The 20856-nt window shown below is 51.1% G+C and overlaps 2 protein-coding genes across 4 annotated transcripts in view; both read left to right on the top strand.

The window, feature by feature from the left end:
- MAEA (macrophage erythroblast attacher, E3 ubiquitin ligase) lies at positions 1 to 19752 on the top strand. Of its 3 annotated transcripts, none has more exons than XM_044448169.1 (9): positions 2 to 126; positions 5592 to 5774; positions 9108 to 9311; positions 11478 to 11600; positions 12396 to 12472; positions 15976 to 16084; positions 16646 to 16779; positions 17357 to 17552; positions 18384 to 19752. In XM_044448169.1, the coding sequence occupies exons 1-9, from the start codon at positions 58 to 60 to the stop codon at positions 18477 to 18479; spliced, it is 1191 nt and encodes a 396-aa protein (XP_044304104.1). In that variant the 5' UTR covers positions 2 to 57; the 3' UTR covers positions 18480 to 19752. The 3 variants fall into 3 exon arrangements, with proteins under 3 accessions (XP_044304106.1, XP_044304104.1, XP_044304105.1); XM_044448170.1 differs by having other exon boundaries at positions 43 to 102; XM_044448171.1 differs by lacking the exons at positions 11478 to 11600; positions 12396 to 12472 and having other exon boundaries at positions 1 to 126; positions 16646 to 16778; positions 17360 to 17552.
- A 584-nt stretch (positions 19753 to 20336) lies between these two features.
- UVSSA (UV stimulated scaffold protein A) overlaps positions 20337 to 20856 on the top strand; it is a 41384-nt gene continuing 40864 nt past the window's right edge. Inside the window, exon 1 of the mRNA XM_044448234.1 lies at positions 20337 to 20824. Coding sequence (XP_044304169.1) covers positions 20337 to 20824 — 488 coding nt within the window. The remainder of the gene's footprint in view (positions 20825 to 20856) is intronic.

Here is a 20856-nt window from a genome sequence, read left to right as displayed (position 1 = left end):
CTGTGCGAGACGGCAGCCGGGAAGCGGCCGGGCGGCGGCGCCGGCGCCCGGGCCAAGATGGCGGTGCAGGAGTCGGCGGCCCAGCTCTCCATGACGCTGAAGGTGCAGGAGTACCCCACGCTCAAGGTGGGCGCGCCCGGCCGCGGGGCGGGGCGGGGCGGGAGGCGGCGGCGGCCCGGCCGGCGCGGGCCCGGGACTCCCGCGGCGCCGAGGAAGCGCTCCGGGCGCCCGGCAGCGGAAGGCCGTGCGGCAGGGCGGGGGCCCGCTCTGGGGCCTCCTGCGCCGAGCGACCGCCCTCTCCTCGGAGCCCTCGCCCGCAGTGGCGTGGCGTGGCGTGGCCTCTCGCTCCTCTCTCGCGCTGCCCGGGCGCTCCTCGAGAAGCGGCGGCGCCGGCAGGGAGGGAAATGTCGGCCGAGCGGGCCGCTGAAGGAGCGGGGCAGGCCACGCGTCCAGGGCGGTCCCATTGCGGTCCGCGTCTTGATCCAGCCGTGACGAGGGCGAACGGGCCGGGCCGGGCCGGGCCGCGCCGGACCAGACGCTGGGAACGAACGGCAAAGGCGAGACGCTCCGCGGCAGGATGGGCCCTGCGTGGGGCGCCCCCTCCGCCGCCCCGGGCATGGCGTGCGCGGGGGCCGCCCCGGACGTGTCCCGGCCTCGAGCCCTTGGCGGCTCTGGAAATCAGAGTCTGCAGGCGGAACCCTAGCCCTGCCCAGAAGCCAGAACAGCCCCTCGTGGCCGGCCGGGGGCGCCTCGAGTGGGTGGCCGCCCTCCATTCAGCGATGGGGCGCTAATGGGAGTTGCCCCCTGTCGGGTGAATCTGCCCAGGGGACTCTGCTGTGTCCATTCCTGGGGCTCCAGTTGGCACCTGTGGAAGGCATTGGAAGGTGCCTTGTGCCCCCCAGGCCTGGATCTGTCAGCATGCAGGAGCTGCAGGCTTATCCCCTAGTGGCAACCGCCTCTTGTAGAGCAGGCACATTTTCCTCCGAGATCAGGTGCGCTACTTACCAGCTGTGCATCTGTCTGAACAGGACTGAGCTTCAGATATCTGTCCAGCCTTCCTACAGCATTGCCTTAATTTGAATTGCCATTGGAATTTGGTAATGGCACTACAGGTCTACTGACCTGGTAGTGGTCTCCTGTAGATGTGGAATAGCTTGTGAAAGGGAAAAGCCCTTTGGAATCCCATCGTGTCACTGCTGTGGAGCAGGACAGTGGCTTCCTGGCTCTGGCCTCTGGAACTGACAATCCGAGGATGAAGGTAGCCATTGCAGCACAGTGCCACCCGTCCCTTCAAATAGCTGGTCTAGAAGAAAAACCATGATAGCTTGGTTGGCCATAAGAAAATACCCAAATTCTGTTGCTGTAACATGCTATATTATGCCAACCAAAGAAAACAGCTGTGCACAGCTTTTTATAATCTTTTTGGACATTTGGAAGGCTACTGTGGTTGATGGAAACAAGCAATCCCAAAATAGCTTGGAGAAGTAAGACGTTTGGACTCCAGATCATCAGGATGACCAATACTATTTCAGTGTCAAAACAAAGCTGGAAACAAGATTGAAGTGGACCTAGGCAATTGGAAAATTCATCCAAGAGTGTCCAGACTTTCAGGGCAACTGCCACCTCAGGCACCTTGCTCAGAAAGAATCAGTTGATTGGGGGTTGGTGTAACCTGGAGGGTCCTTGAGGCTGGGCACAGGATCGGTAAGATATCACCCTACCTAGTCTTGGAAACTGAGCAAGGTTGGAGCTGGTTGAAATGTGGATGGGTGACTTAGATGTTGTGAACCACCCGGAGAGCTTTGACTATGAGTGGCAGAGAAGTGTGATGAAGTAGTAATAATGCTTTCAAAGCGAAAAACCAAAGCTCAGCCCCCCTCCAGCCGCCTCCATCTTAGGAGGGTGGCAAATGCTGTCATGCCTTGAAATGTATATTCTGTACATTAGGGAGCCTTAAAGCAGCCTGGAGCACATCTTTTGAATTAAACTGGCTTCATTGGAGAGGGGAATGATTTATTGGCATGTCCCCTACAAGTAAAAAGACAGATCTCTATAATAAGGTGCAAACATTTAGGGACAAATTAATAAAGATGTATATCAGCCTACAGTATTGCATAGTTAATAGCAATTGCAATGTACTTGAGTAAAATTTGATTTATTAATCTTGTGGAACTGTGAGGGCCAAAGCAAAAAATAAAGGCCATAGAAGTTTGATAGTTGGAGGTGGGAATAGCACTACCATGCTAACAGATGAAACATGCAAAATCTCTCTTGCTTGTCAGTCTCAAAAACTTGCATGACTAACACCCCCCCACACACACACATTTTTCTCCTTGATGCTCTCCTGTACTGCTGATTTTTGGTATGCTTTACCTTTCTTTGGCACCCATTCTCTTTGTTAAAAGTTATAGCCAAATCGAAGTGATGTGCTTCTTGATACTGTGAGCTTTATAGATCTTCTGAAAAATGCACAAAACTGCATCTGTGTCCAGGAAGGGTAAAAAGGAATTGGAAGAAATACAACCTGCTTTTAAGATCTTGATTTGGGGCTGGGCAATTAAGAATATTGAGTACAGCCATTTTTTTAAGGGCGCATACTTCAGTTGCCAAGCATCAGACTGAACTGCTGCCAGTGCTGGATATATAAGAAGGGAAGGCTTAGGAAACTCCAAGCACGTACATTTCCTCATTGAGTTCTCCTTATTTCAAATTGCTATTGATTATATGATTTGAGGTTTATCTTGGCTACTTTTGTTTATTCAGGACATTTGCAGTGCAGTCACACATGTGAGCGTGCGCACAGCTGCAGCCCTGGGATGTGCGCACATTTGCCTTGGACTGAACCTCATTGAACACTTTTACGGTGCAGCTCTGATGGATTTGAGCAGCCTTAAGGCTGCTGGTTTTGGGCCTTTATTGTGATAATGCCATTGATTACATGCTGCCCTTGGAGTCTTACAAAGAAAGCTTGTCCAGAAATTACTTTGTAAAGCAAAGACATAATATAGTGGGACTTACATCTGTAAGCATTCTTAGCGCTGAATGTTTTGCAGGCAACAAACAAAAATGGCTTCCAACATGACAGTGACACAATAAGAAAGAGAAAGGTGGGATTCAAATGCAGTGATAAACAGGAAGCGTGATAATCTTATCAAGTATCTGTATAAACCAAGTAGCTTAGAGCTAGAATGGGTAACATTATAAAAGCTACGAGTAGTAACAAGACCTTACGGATGAGGTATGAGAAAAGGAAAATGCGATGAGAAGGCCTTTACTTCCCAAGTGACCTTACGGGAACAAAGCAGAGAGGCCCCTCGCATTCCTCTAACGGGCTGTGATGGCGCTTCAGGTATTTTAAGTGTTTCAGGCACCGCGTGTTTTCTCTGCAAGAGCCATAGTACAAAGAAACTTGGTTCACATTATGTGCTTGCTCTACTGTTGTCCGTGTTGGTTGTCATCTGACAACACAAGTACTAATGTGCTCCTGACTGCGAAAGGAGCCCTTCTGGCTTTTCGGCATTCCCTCACGGTGACAAGCTGCGCTCTGTTCCGGCGTGCCGGCATCAGGAACCCTTCTGCTTCATTATGCTTCAGGGCCTCCTCGTGCGGAGCAAGTGGAGGGTGCTTCACCCACAGCACAAAATGCCAGAAGGAAACAGTTTGGTGGTAGCCTGGATAAGCAAGGGGAATGGGCAGTCATCTTCTCAGGAAGATTAAAATGGAAGCCGTCTATTTAGAGCAGAAATCAAGTCCTGTTAAGACATCCGCTATGCAGTGGTCCCAAGAAGTAGAAACGAGGCGTTTAATGAGCCGTCAGTGTCGGGGAGGCCGCATAGCGCTGGCTCTCCAGAATTCCGCCATGCCCCGAGCGGAATCCCTCGGTGGCAGCGGCCATTGGCTGTCGCAGACCTTGCAGGAGGCGTCTTTTGCGAGTTTTGAATGGAAATATGTTGAAGTAAATAGGATGCAGAGCACCTAGGTCTAACCGAACGCGCTGTTGTTGTTTGTTACATCAGTGAGAAAATGCTGATATTTCAGTTCTGTTTTAAAAGCTTCAGAAAATTCAGTTTTGATACACTTGCAGTATAGCATGAAGCATACAGAATATATTCTATCTGGTAGCTTATAATTTCAGCCACATCCTGGGGAGTAGAGTCAACTTTCTCTATTGGGTGCCCATTTACCAATATGACACTGATTTCACCACCTTGTAGAGCTTTTCACACTTATTTGCATATAGGCTTTGCTTTTTTATTTGTGGTACGGTCTGTATTTATCTGAGCATATGTATTAGGCAAAATTCAAGTGTGAATGTGTGACAAGCTGATATCACCTGATTCCCCATAACATTTGACCCCTTTCTTCCTCTTTTTCAAATCTATCTAAGCAGAGGTCTGTCTATCTATCTATCTATAGCTCTATCTACCTATCTATCTAAGCAATCTAAGTTGGATTCTTTGCTCTTCCTTATGGGATAATGTCTACCCAAGGAGGCAGTTCAGAGTCGTTCTTTCCAATCTGGTGCCCTTCAGATGCTTTGACCCACAACTCCTGCCGTCTCTGACCACACTGGTCAAGCTGATGTAGTCCAAAACAGGGGGGATGGTTGATTTACAGGGTGCCCAGCTTTTGCTGCATGCTTGTGAGGTCTTGCGACTGAGCCGTACCCAAGGCTGATGCACGACCGAACGGTTGTGATGCGAAAAGAATTCCCCATTGTGGTGGATGGTCGTACCCTTGTCCCTGGATAAGGCTCTGGCACTGGGTGTCCCATCAGCTGGCCACATCCTGGCGCGTGAAGAATGCCTTGGTTGCCTAGGACTTGGCTGGGGTAGGTCTCTCCTCTTGGAGAGCATGCTCTTGGTCTCACGGCCCTGGCCCCTCCACAAGGAGCCATGGAGTTGCTTGCACAAACGTCCTTTTGCATGCATTGGGCACACAAGGGAAGAGAGGGAATTGCACACACAGCCACGTCCAGGTGCTTCTGTGGCCCTGCGTTGCTCCCCGCCCCATCCCAGTGGCCACGCATTCAGCCTCCGTGGATGTGTTGACCTCTCTCCGCCAGCGGCCTTCTTGTGGGGACTGGGCTTGCTGGGCTCCTCCTGCCCTGCCACTCTCCACTGACGAGGAGGGGCTTGCCAGAACAGCCCGGCTCTCCAAAGATCCAGCCATACGTTGATGGGAGATTTTCTGTATCGCAGAGGCCTGCTTTGTGAGGTTTCTTCTATTCCATTTTATCCTTCGCTTCCACTGTGTTTTACAACATATCAAAAAGCTGTACTTGCCAGAACCTCTGGACAAAGACCAAGTCTGCACTATTCATACAATTTCTGACAAATGTGTAGAGTCTGAGAATGTTGAATGAAAAGGCCGAGACAATTAAGTGCATAGAACTCCAGGAATATCCTGGCATCTGAGTGTTGAGGAAGCAAATGAAGAATGCTGTACCACCACCCTCGAATCTGTTCGGCTGAAGAGCTTTAAGGAGAGCCCAGGTGGCTTTGGTTTGTGAAAGCTGTCAAGAGAGGCTTTGGCAAATATCTAATCTAAAAAGGGACCTAGAAATACCAAAATGTTGTTTCTTTTTAAAGGTGCCCTATGAAACGCTGAACAAACGGTTCCGGGCTGCACAGAAAAACATTGACCGCGAGACTAGCCACGTCACCATGGTGGTAGCAGAGCTGGAGAAGACTCTGAGCGGCTGTCCAGCTGTGGATTCCGTGGTTAGCCTCCTCGACGGCGTAGTTGAAAAACTCAGCGTCCTGAAGCGAAAGGTGACCCTCTGCTCCACCCCCATGTCCACCTCTTTGTTGCAACCTCTTTCCTTGTCTTGCAGCTTACCTTTTCCATTTCAGTTTTCTGGACTGAAATGGTCGAATTTGCAATTTGAGCACAGTAGGTCTGCGTTGCATCTTGCATTCAGTGTTAGTGTGGAATAAATATCATGTCAGTCATAGAACAGAGCTGGGAAGGACTCCCTCCTCGATGCCCGACTCCAAATTTTGAAAAGTGGGAGAATATCCTGGCCTTCCCCGGGCACGCACCTTGGTTTTCCAAAGCATTAATCAGCAGCACCTGCTCTTTGAAAATGCAGCGGGGGCTTAGTGAGCAGGGAGCATGCTATCTTCTCTTCCACATGTGTGAACGTATTTGTCTAAATATATAAATGCATTCAGGATTCGGTCTTTCGCTTATAGAGTGATTATATGTTGGAAGAGGAATACACAAAGCCTGAACCAAGTAATGGGTTTGCTTCCTTCTTAAAGAACCAGGGGGCTGCAAATTTGAGTATGGTATAAAGTAACTGCTGATAGATTTTTCTACAAAGGGAAATCAACATCGTTCCACCGTGGAAAATGGTTAAGGGCCTTGCAGCAGTAAGGAAAGTTCATTTTGCCCCCTCCATTGCATCCTTGGTGGTCCTTGAGTGGAATGTTTGTTTGTTTATGCACATATTTATAGGCTGCCTATAATTGCCAAGGTCTTCCTAGGTGGCTTACAGTGCATTAAACATATTAAAACATAATAAAACACAGTAAAATATGTCAGGGTGCTGCAAAGGATACGGACGCCAGCGGTGGGTGTTTGGGCCTTGGTGTCCCCAGGGGCGCACCGAAATGCCTTTACGAGCACTTGGAGGGCAGACCAGGCACTGTTGCCGCACAGGCCCCACCTGCACTGTCCGTTGCTGTGCCTGGCCTGGGATCATGGGGTCAGCTTTGGTTGCTGCATCCATACGATGTGGACGATGTGGCTTGTAGCAGTGCAGCTTCCACACGTTTCTTGGATCCACATTCTCCCTGAGTAGACCTAGAAGATGGGGCATCTTCTGGTGACGAGTCCATGCAGGGGAGTCGCGCTTGCTGCCGTCAGAGGTGGGGATGTGGCTGCTCTTGCACTAACCCACCCTGGGCCTCTTGGTTTTCAGCAGCTCTTGTCTGGTCACAGTGGCCCCATTTTGCAAGATGACGGGGCAAGGGCCGGCGTTCCTGGGGATACTGGTCAGCCTTGGTCATCCTGATGGATGCCCTTTACTGAGAAGGGGCAGCAGCGGTGCGTCCTCGCTCTCGGCCTCAAGTGGTGTTTGATGGCCCTGGCCATGTGCTTCCTCTGAGGTGGGGCTTGGAGGCTCAGTCTTACACTGCTCCTGGACCCATCTTCAGGGCTACATTTGGGGAATGATGGAGGGATGCAGGTGGCGCAGTGGCGTGTGCTGCTGGGCTGGTTGATCGAAAGGTTGCCGGTTCGAATCCGCTCAATGGGGTGAGTTCCCGTTGCTCCGTCCCAGCTCCTGCCGACCTTGCAGTTCGAAAGCATGCAAATGCAAGTAGATAAACAGGTGCTACTTCGGTGGGCAGGTAACAGCGTTCTGTGCACCTCGGTGTTTAGTCCTGCCGGCCACGTGGCCACGGAGACTGTCTGCGGACAAGCGCTGGCTCCCTCGGCCAGGAGACGGGGATGAGCACCGCCCCCGAGAGTCAGGCAGGACTGGACGTAACGTCAAGGGGAAACCTGTACCTTTGCCTTGTTTTAGCAGGGACCACGTGCTCCCCTGCCCTGCCACTCGCTTTATGAGGTGACTGAGGACCTTTTCCATGGTTATTAGCGTCTATGTTATCGTTGCTTGTGCCTCCGTTGTTACCTGCATGAAGCTGTTGGAGATTTTGGGCAAGATGTCATAAGGTGTGACTGGGTGTCCTGCAGCAGCAGGGGTTGGACCCGGTGCCCTTCGTGGCCGCTTCCAGCTCTGCTGTGCTGCGGTTCTATGAGTCTGCTGATGCTATGAAGAAGGGCTGCATATCATCGGAACTGGGTGAGGCCAGCGGGACAGGGCGTGAGCGCAGTGCAAGCCCCTAGGCCGTGCCTGGAAGCGGCGATGGCCTTGCGCTTGCATTCCAGCAACATGGAAGTGCCGTGGGTGGCGTCCCCGTCTCCAGGAGACAGGCAACTGCCTGCTCCAGACAGGGTGGCTTGTGGTAACTTGTCCACAGCAGTCCAGGCATGGAGTCACTGAAGGACACTCCGTGGAGGGCCGCCTTTGAGGCCGGCCAGAAAGCTGCAGCTCGTGCTGAGGCAGCTGCCCCGTAACCTCTGTGCCAGTTGCCAGCACACCCCCGGGATGATTTCAAGGCTCTGAAGTTGGCGGAGCAGCTCGGGGCCAGCCCTCTTCCGTGAGCGCCTCGCCCCACGACCCGGTGGCTCAGCAGCGGAAGCTCAACTCAGCGCGCAGCGCGTTGCTCATCTCGCGCCTGCTCGTGGCCGTGCAGCTGACGGGACGCTGTGCAGGCTAGCATTAGGCAAGCGCTGCCGGGTTTCTTATCGCTGACGCAAAGCATTTTTTTTACACATGCTTTCCCTGATAATGTGGCTTGCCTAAATGGTTAGCACTGTTTCTAAGCTTTGTTTCTAGTATTGTCTTGATGTGTATCATTTGTAACATTCACTGTTTATATACATTGTAATGGTTTGAGTGGTAAGGAAAGAAATTATTTCAAGTAAGGGAAGGCACTGGGGGCAGACTTTGAACGTGGCCTGCCCGTCTTCAAGTTAATAATTAGAAGCACCCTTAAATGCCCAAAGTAATCTGAGTGTACTGCATCCTACATAACCATTCGGATCGAACTAGTTCTGGTGCTGCTCAGGAACGTAAAAGGTGCATTACACGTCGAAACAGGATATTCAGCCAGTTTCCTTTACATTAAGCTAGCTAAAACATACGTTGCCTTTCCCCACCGACCCCAAATCTTCACAGCCGTTTTGCTTGACCTCTCTGATGGCTCTGAGGGCAGCTTTGTCAAATTGTGTCTGCAAAGAAAATGTTTAACAAAGCTCTGAAAGAGGAATTAACCTTATGGGAAGAATGAGGAGTGTACCGGTTTTTATTCATGGTTCTGCCTGGGTTGAAAATATTTTAACTCTTGCTCAGCTTGGGAAAATTCTGCGGCAGAGTTTTGGGGGGACCCTCCCTCTGTCTCTCTGCTCCTGCCTGCAGCTCTTTTGTGAGGGTGGCGGGGCAGCTGTGGGTCTGGTTGCTGTGCACCTGAGCATGGCCCGTGTGGAGACACTGCAGTATTAGCATGCACCGAACACCTGCTTTCTTCACGCAGGCAGTGGAGTCTATCCAAGCCGAAGATGAGAGCGCAAAGTTGTGCAAGCGCAGGATCGAGCATCTTAAAGAGCATAGCAGTGACCAACCAGCTGCCGCAAACATGTGGAAAAAAAAGCGCATGGATCGCATGATGGTGGAACATCTCTTGCGGTGCGGCTACTACAACACAGCTGTAAAATTAGCCCGGCAAAGTGGCATTGAGGTTAGTACTTGCTGCTGTGCAGTAGGCATGAAAAAGCTGCTGCATTTGATGCTGGCTAGGGTGTAGCAGGTGACTCACTGAAAAATGTCCCTAAATGTTGGGGTGCATCTGTTGGGTTCTTCAGCCTAGGAACGGGGGCTCTTGTGGGGTGAGGAAGCCTGGTGGGAGAGCGCACTTGCTGCACACATGCGACTTGACCTGCTGCCACAGACCTGCTGGCTTCCCTGGCCAGAGCCTTAAATGGAATTCTTGAGGAAGTACTTTACAAGGTATTGAGCTGTTTTTCTAGAATGCCCCTTAAACGTACTGTTATTTCACACCAACTCAAGTAATCTTGAATGGCTTGGACTGGTGCTCTGTTTTGTACAGCTAGTGGCACATTTTCATGCCCAACATATACTTTGAAACGGTGTTGAAAACAAATTTGCTTTTGTGGGGCAAGAGCCTCCGGGGTGGCACAACATGAAATAAATAAATGGATCTGTTTAGAAGAGTCTTTTTTGTACAGCTGGTAGACCCTGTAGCATGAGAGTCCACTAGCATCCCAGCAAAGCACGCCTGGTCAAGTGTTCTGTTTCCATGGTGACCAGCCAGAGAGCCCTGAAACGTCATCCTGCTCAGGTTCCCTGGTGGCTGGCATTAAGGTCCTGCCACTCCTGTGGGAGGTGGAGCATCGCCATCATGGCCAGGGGCCATTGGAACCTTGTGCTCTATTACTTTGTCGAAACACCTTTTAAAAGCATCCCAGTTCGTAACTGGCACTGCATGTTGTGGCAGTGAATTTATGTGCTGTGTGACACTTCTATCAGTCCAGGGTCCATCCCCATTCAGCTTCACACAAGCTGTGGGTTCTAGTATTATGAAGAGAGGAAAAGACATCTTGGGTGCTTCCCTTCTGTCATTTCTGACCTTACTTGCCATCTTTCTAAGCTAAAAAGTCCCCAATGTTGTGGCCTTTTCTGACTGGGGAGTTGCTCTGGTGCTTTGAGTTCTCAGCTGGTGGTCTTTGCATTTATTGTTTTCATGCTCGTGTTCTGGTGTCCGTTTTTGGTCTGAATAATTTGGTACTAGCAAAACCTGGCCACTCCATTTCTAATGCCAAATTGGCCATGAACAAGAGAGGAAGCACCAGACCTCAAACAGACCCTCATGTGCCCGCACTGTTTACATTCCTCCGTTCCAAAAGTGGCCCATTTACTTCCATGCTCTTGTTTCCCCGTAACTGCTCTGCCACGCTTCTGCTTGCTTTGACCCGCTCCAGAGTAAGGCTCAAGTTCAAAGTAATCTCTGAGGGTTCTCGGTAGTGGCTGTAATTGCCATCTGCATACCTTGAGTATGTCAGTACTAGGTTGTTTGTCACGAACAGGTTCTGCCATTTCCTGCTGCATATAACCTACTCAGCCACATGGAATTTCAGTGTATAACAAGTTCTCTCAGCCACTGACGTTAGAAGAATGTGGGAAGGGGTAGAAATGAAGTCATTGCAATTTGCTGCTATGTCTGAATTTGGTATTTTTGTATACCGGTATTAGTACTGGTGATGTAGCGGACCATTTTGCTTTATTGGGTGTGTGTGTGTTTGTGTGTGTACAATGCCTCTAGGTAGGGCTTCTGCTCCATTCTCCCCTGATCAGCCTGTTCGGTCTCACCAGCCTCATCAGAATCGGTGAATGGTTGAAACATGCATCCAGAGCTGGGAGTCCTGAATGGATTGTGGCTTTCTTTGGGGATATGGGAGAGGAGGCAAACTTGCCTCGTTGCTTCCTCTCTCTGGCAAAGCTTGGCTTTTTTAAAAAGTCTGTTAATACGTGTTATTTGCAACACTGATAATGGTCCTCGGGTACATTGGATCCTTTGTATTTCTGTTGCTGAACCTTCACGTTGAAAAATAATAGCAATAATTCAGATAGCAAAGCAGATTCTAACCCGAGGAGTTGGATTCAGATCTAGGTGAGTGCAGCTAGGTTGACCAAAACAGGCTTGCCTGCTGCTTCAGGCTTCTGAAAATGAGGCAGTCCATGGTGCGTGCAGAAGGGCTCTTTCTGTGCAGGGTCACTCTGAAAGTATCTTTGCTAGTATCTTCACATTTGATTTTCATAATGAACGTCGTGAAAGTAAACCCAGTAGTCCCTCTGGTGAGTGACTTTGTCCCCCTTCTCTTTCTAGGACTTGGTAAATATTGAGATGTTCTTGACTGCCAAAGAAGTAGAAGAATCCTTGGAAAGACAAGAAACAATGACTTGTTTAGCTTGGTGTCATGATAACAAATCTAGGCTCAGAAAGATGAAGGTATGGAGGCCTGTATGCGCGCTGGGGCTTGTGACTGGCACAAATTCGACGAGCATGTGTGACCGGATAAAAACTGATCAGTCCTGCCCAAGAGGGACATTTGTTCTAAATAACTGCGTGTAATTTACTTCCTCCTTAAGACTGGCAGGATATAGGTTTGAAATATAAATGTCTATAAGAGTAGAATGAGTTCTTTGAAGAAGCTTTCTCAGTTGTAGTTGTATTAAGTTAGTTCCTGTTCACAAAACCCATTGATTCAACTGTACTTCTTAAACCACTTTTATGTAGCAAAACAAAGCTTGCTTTTATGCAAAACTCAAACCTCAAAATTTTATTTATAAGTCGACTTGGAGAAGTGGCTTGAGAAGGATCAGTATTTAAAATGAAGGCTTATGCCAGTATGTTTTTGCGCCATGCTGAGAACACAGCGTGATGTTGGAAGCTTTCTCTAGAAATGGCAAACAAAATGTTTGCAGGCCCTTTAGTTTTATAGCAGGAAAATCAAGGGCGGCACAACTACTTGCAGGGAATTTTTTCTGCCTTACCATGCAATGTTTGTGGTGTTTTTAGGGCAGGTAAGTCAGCATCTTCATAGCAGGTGAAGGGCTGGAGCTTGCAGGTACCTGCCTGAGGCCATGGCAGGGATTAGATCTCAGGGAGGCACCACCTGGTCCGTGACTGTGTCTGTGCCACGTCAGTTCTGTGGCCCTTGTCCAAATAGGCCTCATATCAGAGACTAAATTTGTGAATGCTGTTATGGCCACGTCTAAGACCCTGTCTTGTCTTTAATCTCAGAGCTGTCTGGAGTTCAGCCTAAGGATTCAAGAGTTCATTGAGCTAATTCGACAGAACAAGAGACTGGATGCTGTGAGGTATGAAAATAGGTTGCTTACCAAACACTTTGCTTGAGGATTATGATTCATTTTTAAAAGGATAATAATTAAGAATGACATTCAAATACTTCCTTTCAGTCTCACTGTTCATCAACAGTTTAATTTTTATTCTTTGTCTCTGTTTTAGAAATTTAAAAACATGCTCTTGATACCATTTTATAAATCATGATACTTGAACACCTTAGGCTCGTGCTCAAACTGGACAGCCCTCTGAGGGGGAGGGTGTCACTTGGTGTCCTGCAACAGCAGGGGTTGGACCTGATGGCCTTCATGGCCCCTTCCAGCTCCACTATTCTCTGATCCTATAAAATGCAGGTATATAGTGTTTACACCCTTCTAGAGTAATCTGTTCTTCCTACAGAATCCAAATTGCCATTACTTAGTGGTTATTAAATTCCATTAACAGAGGAATGATTGCTTTGCTTGAAGCATTGCGGGAGTGTTCTTAGGAAATTACATATGGAAAATGTTAAGAGGGAACACAAATTTCAGTGTGCATTTGACATAAAATGTCAATTTTACAAGGGACCACTTTCTTTATAGCCTCTTCAGAGTCATTGTAAAATCTGTTTGAGGTTTTCTTCTTGAAAATCCTCTACATGACTATGAATTAGCTCGACGGGGTTGGCACATGACGACAACCTGAACTGCTCCTCACAATGTGGCTTGCCTGTGGGCTGCAGGCCAGCCTGACTCCTATGACTTGTTCTAGGAGATGCGCCCCTGATGGAGCTGCGTCGCCCGAACCCGCGCATGCAGGGCAGCTGCAAGTGGCCCCTTGGCCTTGACCCTCACGGAAAGGACAGGACGAGTCAGAAGGGCCGTCGTGGATGCCAAAGCGGCCGGGGGGTTGCAGCAGGGAGAGGGGACAGAGAGTCCCCTGGGATACCTGTGGGAGGATCGAGGGGGAAGGCACCCTATAGTGAGCCCTGTCATTCGCTGGGCGCGCCGTGGGTGGCTTCCCACGCAACCCGTGCTGCGTACGTTTGTGGGGAGAGCCTCTGTGCATGTGAAGGTCGCCATCAGCAGAGGAGCGGCCGGGCAGCTACTTACAACATCTGTGTAGCAGGGAGTCGCAGTGGCCGCAGCACCCGAGCAGCAGATGGGCAGGGGATTCTGGCTCTTGTTGTGGCGGCTTCCAGAGGGGAGCCCTGCCAGGGGAGAGGCAGCGTCTGTCACAGCAGGCCAGACATTTCCCGGGGCTTCCTGTGCCTGTGGCCTTGAGGGCACAGTCTCTGGGCACACTTGCCATGTACAAACTGGAGAATTGACCAGAGCATTTCCTTAACATGCTGCCAGCTACTGTCTTTTCGCTTATATTTGCTATATCAGTTCATATTTGGGCTAGTTTTCCCACACTTTCCTCCTTAGCAAGAGATTGTCTGTATGCATCATTGACAGCAGTCACTTGATCCAAGTTGATTCTTCCTTGATATCCAAAATAAATGTCGGTCCCCACTGCCCTCTCTGAAAGATTATCATGTCAGTCATGATCATGTTTTAAGCACGAGAACTGCACAAATATTTTGTAGGGTTTTTTTAAAGGGTTGTGCAGATAATTCAGACTTTGCACAAGCATGCAACTCTGGCTAGCTAAAATACAAAGTCTTGCCTGGACAGCGTCCTGACAAGCATCCCCTGTCAAAGTGTCATGAACATTGAGAAAGCAAGGAGTGTGTGTATTTTGATATTGTTTGTTTGTTTATTTCGTTTTTATACCACCCACCAGCCAAAAGGCTGTCTGGGCAGTTAACAAAAGTCAGGAAAACATTTAACAAACCCCCCCTCCATATAAGAATAAAACATTGACATGGTAAAACCAGTAACAACCACAGAGTAGTAACAACCAACAACAAACCAGTAGCAACAACAGAGCAGCCATAATGTTGGCAAGTAAGTCAAGCAAGATTATGCGACTGTTGAGAACTATTCCGGATGTGCATGAGAATGGCCATGTGTTAAAATGCACAAATGAGGAAATAGCTTTCGTGCATCGGTGTCAGCAAGATAAGGAGGAAAGGAAGGAATAAGGAGAAAAACTATGAAAACCTCATTATTATTATTATTTCTGTACCACTTCTAGGTGGCCCTTCAGAGCATAAACCACATATTGTGGCTTACATAATATTAAAAAAACAGAACCAGAAGCGCAGCATTATCTCACAGCAGCAGTTTTTTTAAAAAGCCATATAAATAAAGCAGCAATGTAACAAATGCCAGTGCTGGCCATTTGAAGCAATCCTTTTGTGTTGGAAATGACTGCAGTCACTTAAAAGCACTAGGAAATTGCCCTGAAGTGGATGCATTTTTTAAAACTTGCCACGGCAGCTTTGTGGCTGCATGCCCCACGGTGGGCAGCACAGCCCAGCCCACCGGGGGCCTCCCGTGGGATGGGCCACCTGGTCCGCCCTGCCCGCCAGCTGCCCGGGCACGTCTTCGTGCCTGGGTGTGGCCGTGCAGGGCAGGCCGTTCTTCAGCTAGCCCGCTCCCATGCTGGTGGGCTCAGAGCTGAATACCAGCTGCTTGGAGTAGAGCCAGGGACACGGCAGCAAGCAGTGTTGCCGACACCACGCTGGAGTCGTGCGTTCTCCCTGCCCAGTTCCCACCAGCGCCCGTGCAGCTGCGACCTGCGCCAGTGGAAGCTTCTGGATCATCCTTAAGACTGTTCTGCAAAGAGCGTGTGACGGGGGCCCGGTCTGAACGCAACCTTTCTGTGGGTAACGGGCAAGGTCTGGCTTCCCTAGATGGGAGGTGTAGTGCCCCACGCTGGTAAAACACGGCCCGCCACTGAGACCACCGTGGTCCTGGGAGCATCACCATGCAACAGACACACAAGGCCTTTCAGGAGGCTGCAACCCCCTTCCAGGCTGGCGGACCCTCTGGAGCCAGACCGATCCCCGTGCCAGCCCACAGCAGGCCGAACCGAGCTCCAGGGGCCAGGCTGTTCCGGGCGCCCCGTCTCACCGCTCGCCGCTCGCTGCCTTGCCTCAGTGGTCCTGCGTGGACGCTGCACAGGAAGGAGACAAGGGCCAGGTAGCCTTCCGTGAGCCGAAAGCCAGGCTTACTTTCACAGCTTAGCTGAATGGGCTGCCAGCATTTTCGCTTGTTGGAGCGCCTCCTGTGTTTCTACCGTATGGAAAATGTACCCAAATAAAGGTGAAGGCCAAGCGGGGGGCGGGGGGGGGATCGAAGAGACTCTGACGGTGGGCCCTCAGCAGCTGCCCAGCCCTGCCTCGCACGCATGCTGTCAGTGCAAAGCGGAGGTTGGGGCATCAGTCTCCGCAGGCCCTGCCGTTCTGGAAGAGGCCCTTCGGCATAGACCACGCGTCGCAGTTGCGGTACCAAATCTCCCGGGCCCAGAAAGCGATTCTCCTCCATCAGGATTCGGCATTTGGGGCAGTGTGTGGAGGGCGAGATGCCCCCGTCCCCAGAAGGGAGACCGGAAATGCTGCCGGCACAAGTGACGCTCTTCTGCATTTCAGGCACGCGAGGAAACATTTCAGCCAGGCCGAAGGCAGCCAGCTGGACGAAGTGCGGCAGGTGATGGGAATGCTGGCCTTCCCTTCAGACACACACATCTCGCCATACAAGGTACATCCATCCATCCATCCATCCATCCATCCATCCATCCATCCATCCAATTTCAGCTATGCAGAAGAGGGGCAGGGCACCTGCTGATGGTTACGAACTCTTTAACGCGCCTTCTTCAAAAAGTTAGGCTTGCAAACAAGTATTGCTTGTTGCTACCAGCAAAACGTTTAGCATTTACCTGCTTTTCTGCGTTGACAGCTTCTGCGTCTGGGGGTGACTGTGATTCTTAGTCTGCCTTCTTGACAGTATTAAGTGGGGCCTGCACACATTTGCAGGCGGGCTTTGTTTGCCATCGGCTCGTGACCCTGGCCACTCACGCTGCACAGACCTCGTTTCAACAAGCCCCCGGCTGCCCTTCAGCTTTTCTGGTCCTTAGGGCACATCCTCCCCCTCTGCCCCCTCTGCTCACCATGCCTACCTGTCTTTTCCTCCTCTGTGCAGCAGGTGTGTCCGTGGCTAGCAAGGACTTGTTTTAATCCTCAGGAGCCGTACCTGTGAGAGCTAGCGAAATGTTGGCGCTCTGTCCGCGCGCTCAGCCTGCCCTTTGTGCCTTGTCTGCAGGACCTTCTGGACCCCGCCCGATGGAGGATGCTCATCCAGCAGTTCCGATACGACAACTACCGGCTGCATCAGCTGGGGAACAACTCCGTCTTCACTATAACACTGCAGGCTGGGCTTTCAGCTATAAAAACACCGTATCCTTGAACGCTAGCCGTCGGGGCAAAGCCGCTTTGTTTTTAAAGCATGATCCCTCAGGTGGGGGGAGGTTTGGTAATTCACGTGTTTCTTCAGCAGGGTTGTTGTTTGGCAAGTGCTCACTCAGCTTAACTGTTCTTCACTCCAAAATGAGTGAAAGCAGATACTTCTCACAGTTTGAGTCAGCAAAGCAGAGACTGCAGGAAAAAGACTCCTACTTTTATACAGATTGGGAAATAGGAAACATCCTGACTGCATGCTGGAAGCGAGCCTATTTTTACAGTGCCAGGTGAGGAAGAGCGCGTGCTTGGATGCTGCTTGCTGGCACATCCTTGTCTCGGCCGCAGCCTCACGGAGAACTTGGCGTGGGGGGCATGCATGGGGCTCAGAAGAACACACAACGGGCCCCCGTTCGCGTACTGGAAGCCAAGCCGGCTCCGGCGCTTGCAGTGTCGGGCGTCACGGTAGCCGCCAAACGGCCTGCTGACTGAACCCCATGGCTGGCGCTCATGAGGTGCGGTGCGGGGTTTGATTTCCACAGCTGTGGTTTGGCTTCCTTTACCTGGCCTCCGATAGACAATGTTACAAGGAGGACGGCAGTTCAAAGAACCCCGACTGCCCCGTGTGTAGCAAGTCGCTAAATAAGCTGGCCCAGCCGCTGCCGATGGCCCACTGCGCCAACTCGCGCCTGGTCTGCAAGATTTCGGGAGATGTGATGAACGAGAATAATCCTCCAATGATGCTTCCCAACGGCTACGTGTATGGATACAATGTAAGTGCCTCTAGGGACCCTCCTCCCTTGAGTCTGGGGTGATTGCTAATGATTGTGAAACGGATGATAGCGCTCCATTTCCTAGCGTCAGGGACTGCTGTGCGGTCTGAAGAGCACAGGTCCATGAAGCTGGCCCACCTGGGCTGCATTTTCCAGCCACTGGCCCAAACCTTCGCGAAGCAAAATCCATCCCGGACAACTCGTGGGCGTTGGGTGGCAGGCGCCCTGCTGGCACCTTGGACTCGCTTCATCGCAGACATAATGCAGGCCGCGCCCAGTTAGGATGGAGGGGCCCGCAGTGTGGCAAACCGAGGCCGCCCTGCCCGCTTCCCCCACCCAGCTGCCTCGCCCCAGGCTGCTCTGGGGAGGGCGGCCTCCTTGGAGCCGCAGGGGATGTCCCAGCCTCCTGAAGCGGGCAAAGTGCAGAAACCCAGGGCACTTAAACGCATTTCCAGACGCTGGGCTGATGCGCTTCTGAGTCACTTTAATTTGGGGCCTGTACGCATCTTGCCACGGCAGCTCATTTAGACAGAACAACATGTGTTAATACCAGTTTTGGGTGAGCTGGCTTTTGACCTTGGAGTGAACCATCACGGTTACTCCCTGGTTTCATGTGTTGAAGTAGAAATCTATAACAAGGATTACAAGGACAAGACTTCAGAAAAGTGACTGCAAATGCAGTGGGGCCTTTTTGCCACTGTTTGGCATAAATAGTGTGGGCTTGGATAATGAGTTATGAGGTACCATTAAGATGTACAGTTGTTGAGTCATGTGTGATTACTTTATTCCTGTTTGGAATGATCTTGATCTTTCCTCTGTCTTTTATTTCAGTCTTTGCTTTCTGTTCGTCAGGATGACAAAGTAGTTTGTCCAAGAACCAAAGAGGTCTTCAACTTCTCACAAGCTGAGAAGGTCTACATTATGTAACTCCCTCATAGACACAGCAAAGTGCCGCTGGAATTTGGTACAATATATTCTGGCTTGCCTGTAGCGAGAGATCGTAAATGTGGGAAAGAGAGCTGTCACTTTGGGTGGGGTGGGGGTCAGATTTGTTGGTGGCATTTTTTCTTGCGACCAAAGATCAGTGAGCACCAATACGCAGTCTTAGAAAGTGAGGGTGTGTGACTAAAAGGTTGTACTTGGAGGGAACAAATTTTGAATGTTTGGATTTTGTAATAGTAATTGGACTCTTCTCAAATACTCATCCAGAAAAAGAACCTTACTCAAATGGACCGTTTTGCTTGAGGACAAAAAGTTGCAATGGATCTCAAAGGTGCCACTTCACACTTCCAGACCTGTTTTCAGTATCATCAGTGTGTAACCATGTGTGGAACAGGTGTTGTTTGAAGGGGCCAAATATGCTAAACTGTTCTACATGCACCACGGAGCTAGGTCATCAGATCTTCCGATTGTGTGCAGGGTATTGTGTGCGTGCGTGCGCGTGTGTGGACCGAAAGGGAGCACCCGTGCGCGCCTCCTGTCGAGAGGCTTTTGTCGCCATGGGACACACAAGCTGGAAACACGTTTGCTACGTCCAAGAGTGATGTGGGGCCTCACTGCGCTTCCTTGCTGTGCCAGCAATCGGCCGAGACCCTTTTGTTTGGTATCCTCTTACACTCTGCCCTCAGAGCAATCCCAGGGGCCATTGTCACGCCTTCTGCGGAACAGATGCTTGGTGACCCCTAACATGAGACTTGACTTCACTGGAGGAATTACGAGTTCCTTTGAAAGGAAATGCAAGCATTACTTCTCATCTCCGAAAGTCCTCTACTCTTTAAGAATCTTAGGAAGACCACATAAATACAAGGAACTGGAAATGGGACAGGCATAACATGCTGCCCGTATGCCTGTTCTTCCTCCAGTTGACCATAGTGGTAAGATCCTTCATTTATTAGTTACTATGTGCATAGGATTCAATATCAAACCATTAGTGCTACTGCCTTATTTCTTGCTTTGAGAATGTACTCACATAAAATTCAGCTGGTAACCTTAAGTGTTGGGCAAGTTTTGAAGATGCCTTGCAAGATAATTATGTAATTTTAGGGTATTCATTACAGCAGAGATTAGTTCAGTTTTGACAGCTACAAATCACATCTTTATCACTCTCCAAACAAAACTCATTGTAGTTTATAGAAGTTTGTATTTAGCCTTTATTTTTGCATGTTGATGTTGATTAGCTAAATAAAGACTGTAAACTGAAGTCTTGTTCATAATCATTGTTTGCTTTCCTTAAACCGTAATGAAAACAAGCAGGGCGCCGAGTCTGAAAAGTGGGGATTTGACAGTGCTCGTGATGAGGCTGGGCAGCTCCTCCCCACGTTCCTGTCGGCATCCCAGTGTCTCCAGTCTGTCCTTGTGGGTGGACGCACCTCTGCAGATACAAACCCACTAAAGGGAATCTGGGTGGGCTACTCTCCCAGAGGACACTTACTGGCTTGCTAGCGGTGGGGGCTGAGTGACCGGTGGACGGCCTCTCCAGGCCTCCCAGGCCAAGTGATGTGATCCCAAAGGTCTGGAGGAGCAGGAGAAGCAGGCCGGCACACGGGCTAAGCTTCGCATCTCACACGGCCTGCTGGCAATTTATGGTGAGGCCCATGGTGCTGTGGTGCACAAGGCCGAGAGAGAGCGCTTCGTATAGGTCACCTCGCACCGCTGGGACAGGTCAATGTCACCCCGCCCCTGTAATTCCTGCCCTTTCCGGTTCCCGGCTGCTCGCTGCGCAGAGCCGGGCAAGCTGCCCCAGCTGGTCCAGCCGCTTGGATGCGAGCGGGCCGCACTGCAGCAATGGCGAGGGTGACTGCGCTCTTCGTTCCATCATGGCGGGCGGACGCTGGCGAAGCGGTAGCTTCCGCAGGCCAAAATCACGAGTGCAAAGCGCATCCGCGGCCGCCGAGCGGGCGGCTTGGCGGGGTATTCGCAAACGAACGGAGGAGGCGGACCCGCGAGGTGGAGGACCGGCGGCTGCGGGGTCCGCAGAGGTTCGCCGCTCCGGCCGCGCCGTCCCGAACGCGTCTGCAGCAAAGGGCGCCGCGGAAGCGCGGGCCGCCGCTCTGCCCGCCCCGGCCGGTCGCCGAGCCATCGCCGCCGCCGCCGCCGGATCGGAAGCGGCGGGGCGAGGAGGCCCGGGGGAGCGCGGCCCCGGGGCTCAGGGAGGCGGCGGGCGCGTCCCGGCAACGCAGCAGCCCCGCGAGGCCCGCCGCCGCCCTCTCGGGCCCGAATGCGCAGGCGCGGAAGGACCGGCCAGGCGCGCAGGCGCGGGCGCCCCGGGTCACGTGACACGGCGGGGCGGGGCCGGAGGCGTCAG

This window comes from Varanus komodoensis, unplaced genomic scaffold (genome assembly GCF_004798865.1).
Source record: "Varanus komodoensis strain SLA01 unplaced genomic scaffold, ASM479886v1 scaffold54, whole genome shotgun sequence".
NCBI classification, from domain to species: Eukaryota; Metazoa; Chordata; class Lepidosauria; order Squamata; family Varanidae; genus Varanus; species Varanus komodoensis.
This window is presented reverse-complemented; position numbering and strand designations above follow the sequence as displayed.

Coding starts and splice junctions, on each gene's coding strand:
- MAEA (XM_044448169.1), top strand. CDS start 58: ATGGCGGTGCAGGAGTCGGCGGCCCAGCTCTCCATGACGCTGAAGGTG. Junction 127..5,591: donor AGGAGTACCCCACGCTCAAG/GTGGGCGCGCCC, acceptor TTCTTTTTAAAG/GTGCCCTATGAAACGCTGAA. Junction 17,553..18,383: donor GCTACGTGTATGGATACAAT/GTAAGTGCCTCT, acceptor CTTTTATTTCAG/TCTTTGCTTTCTGTTCGTCA.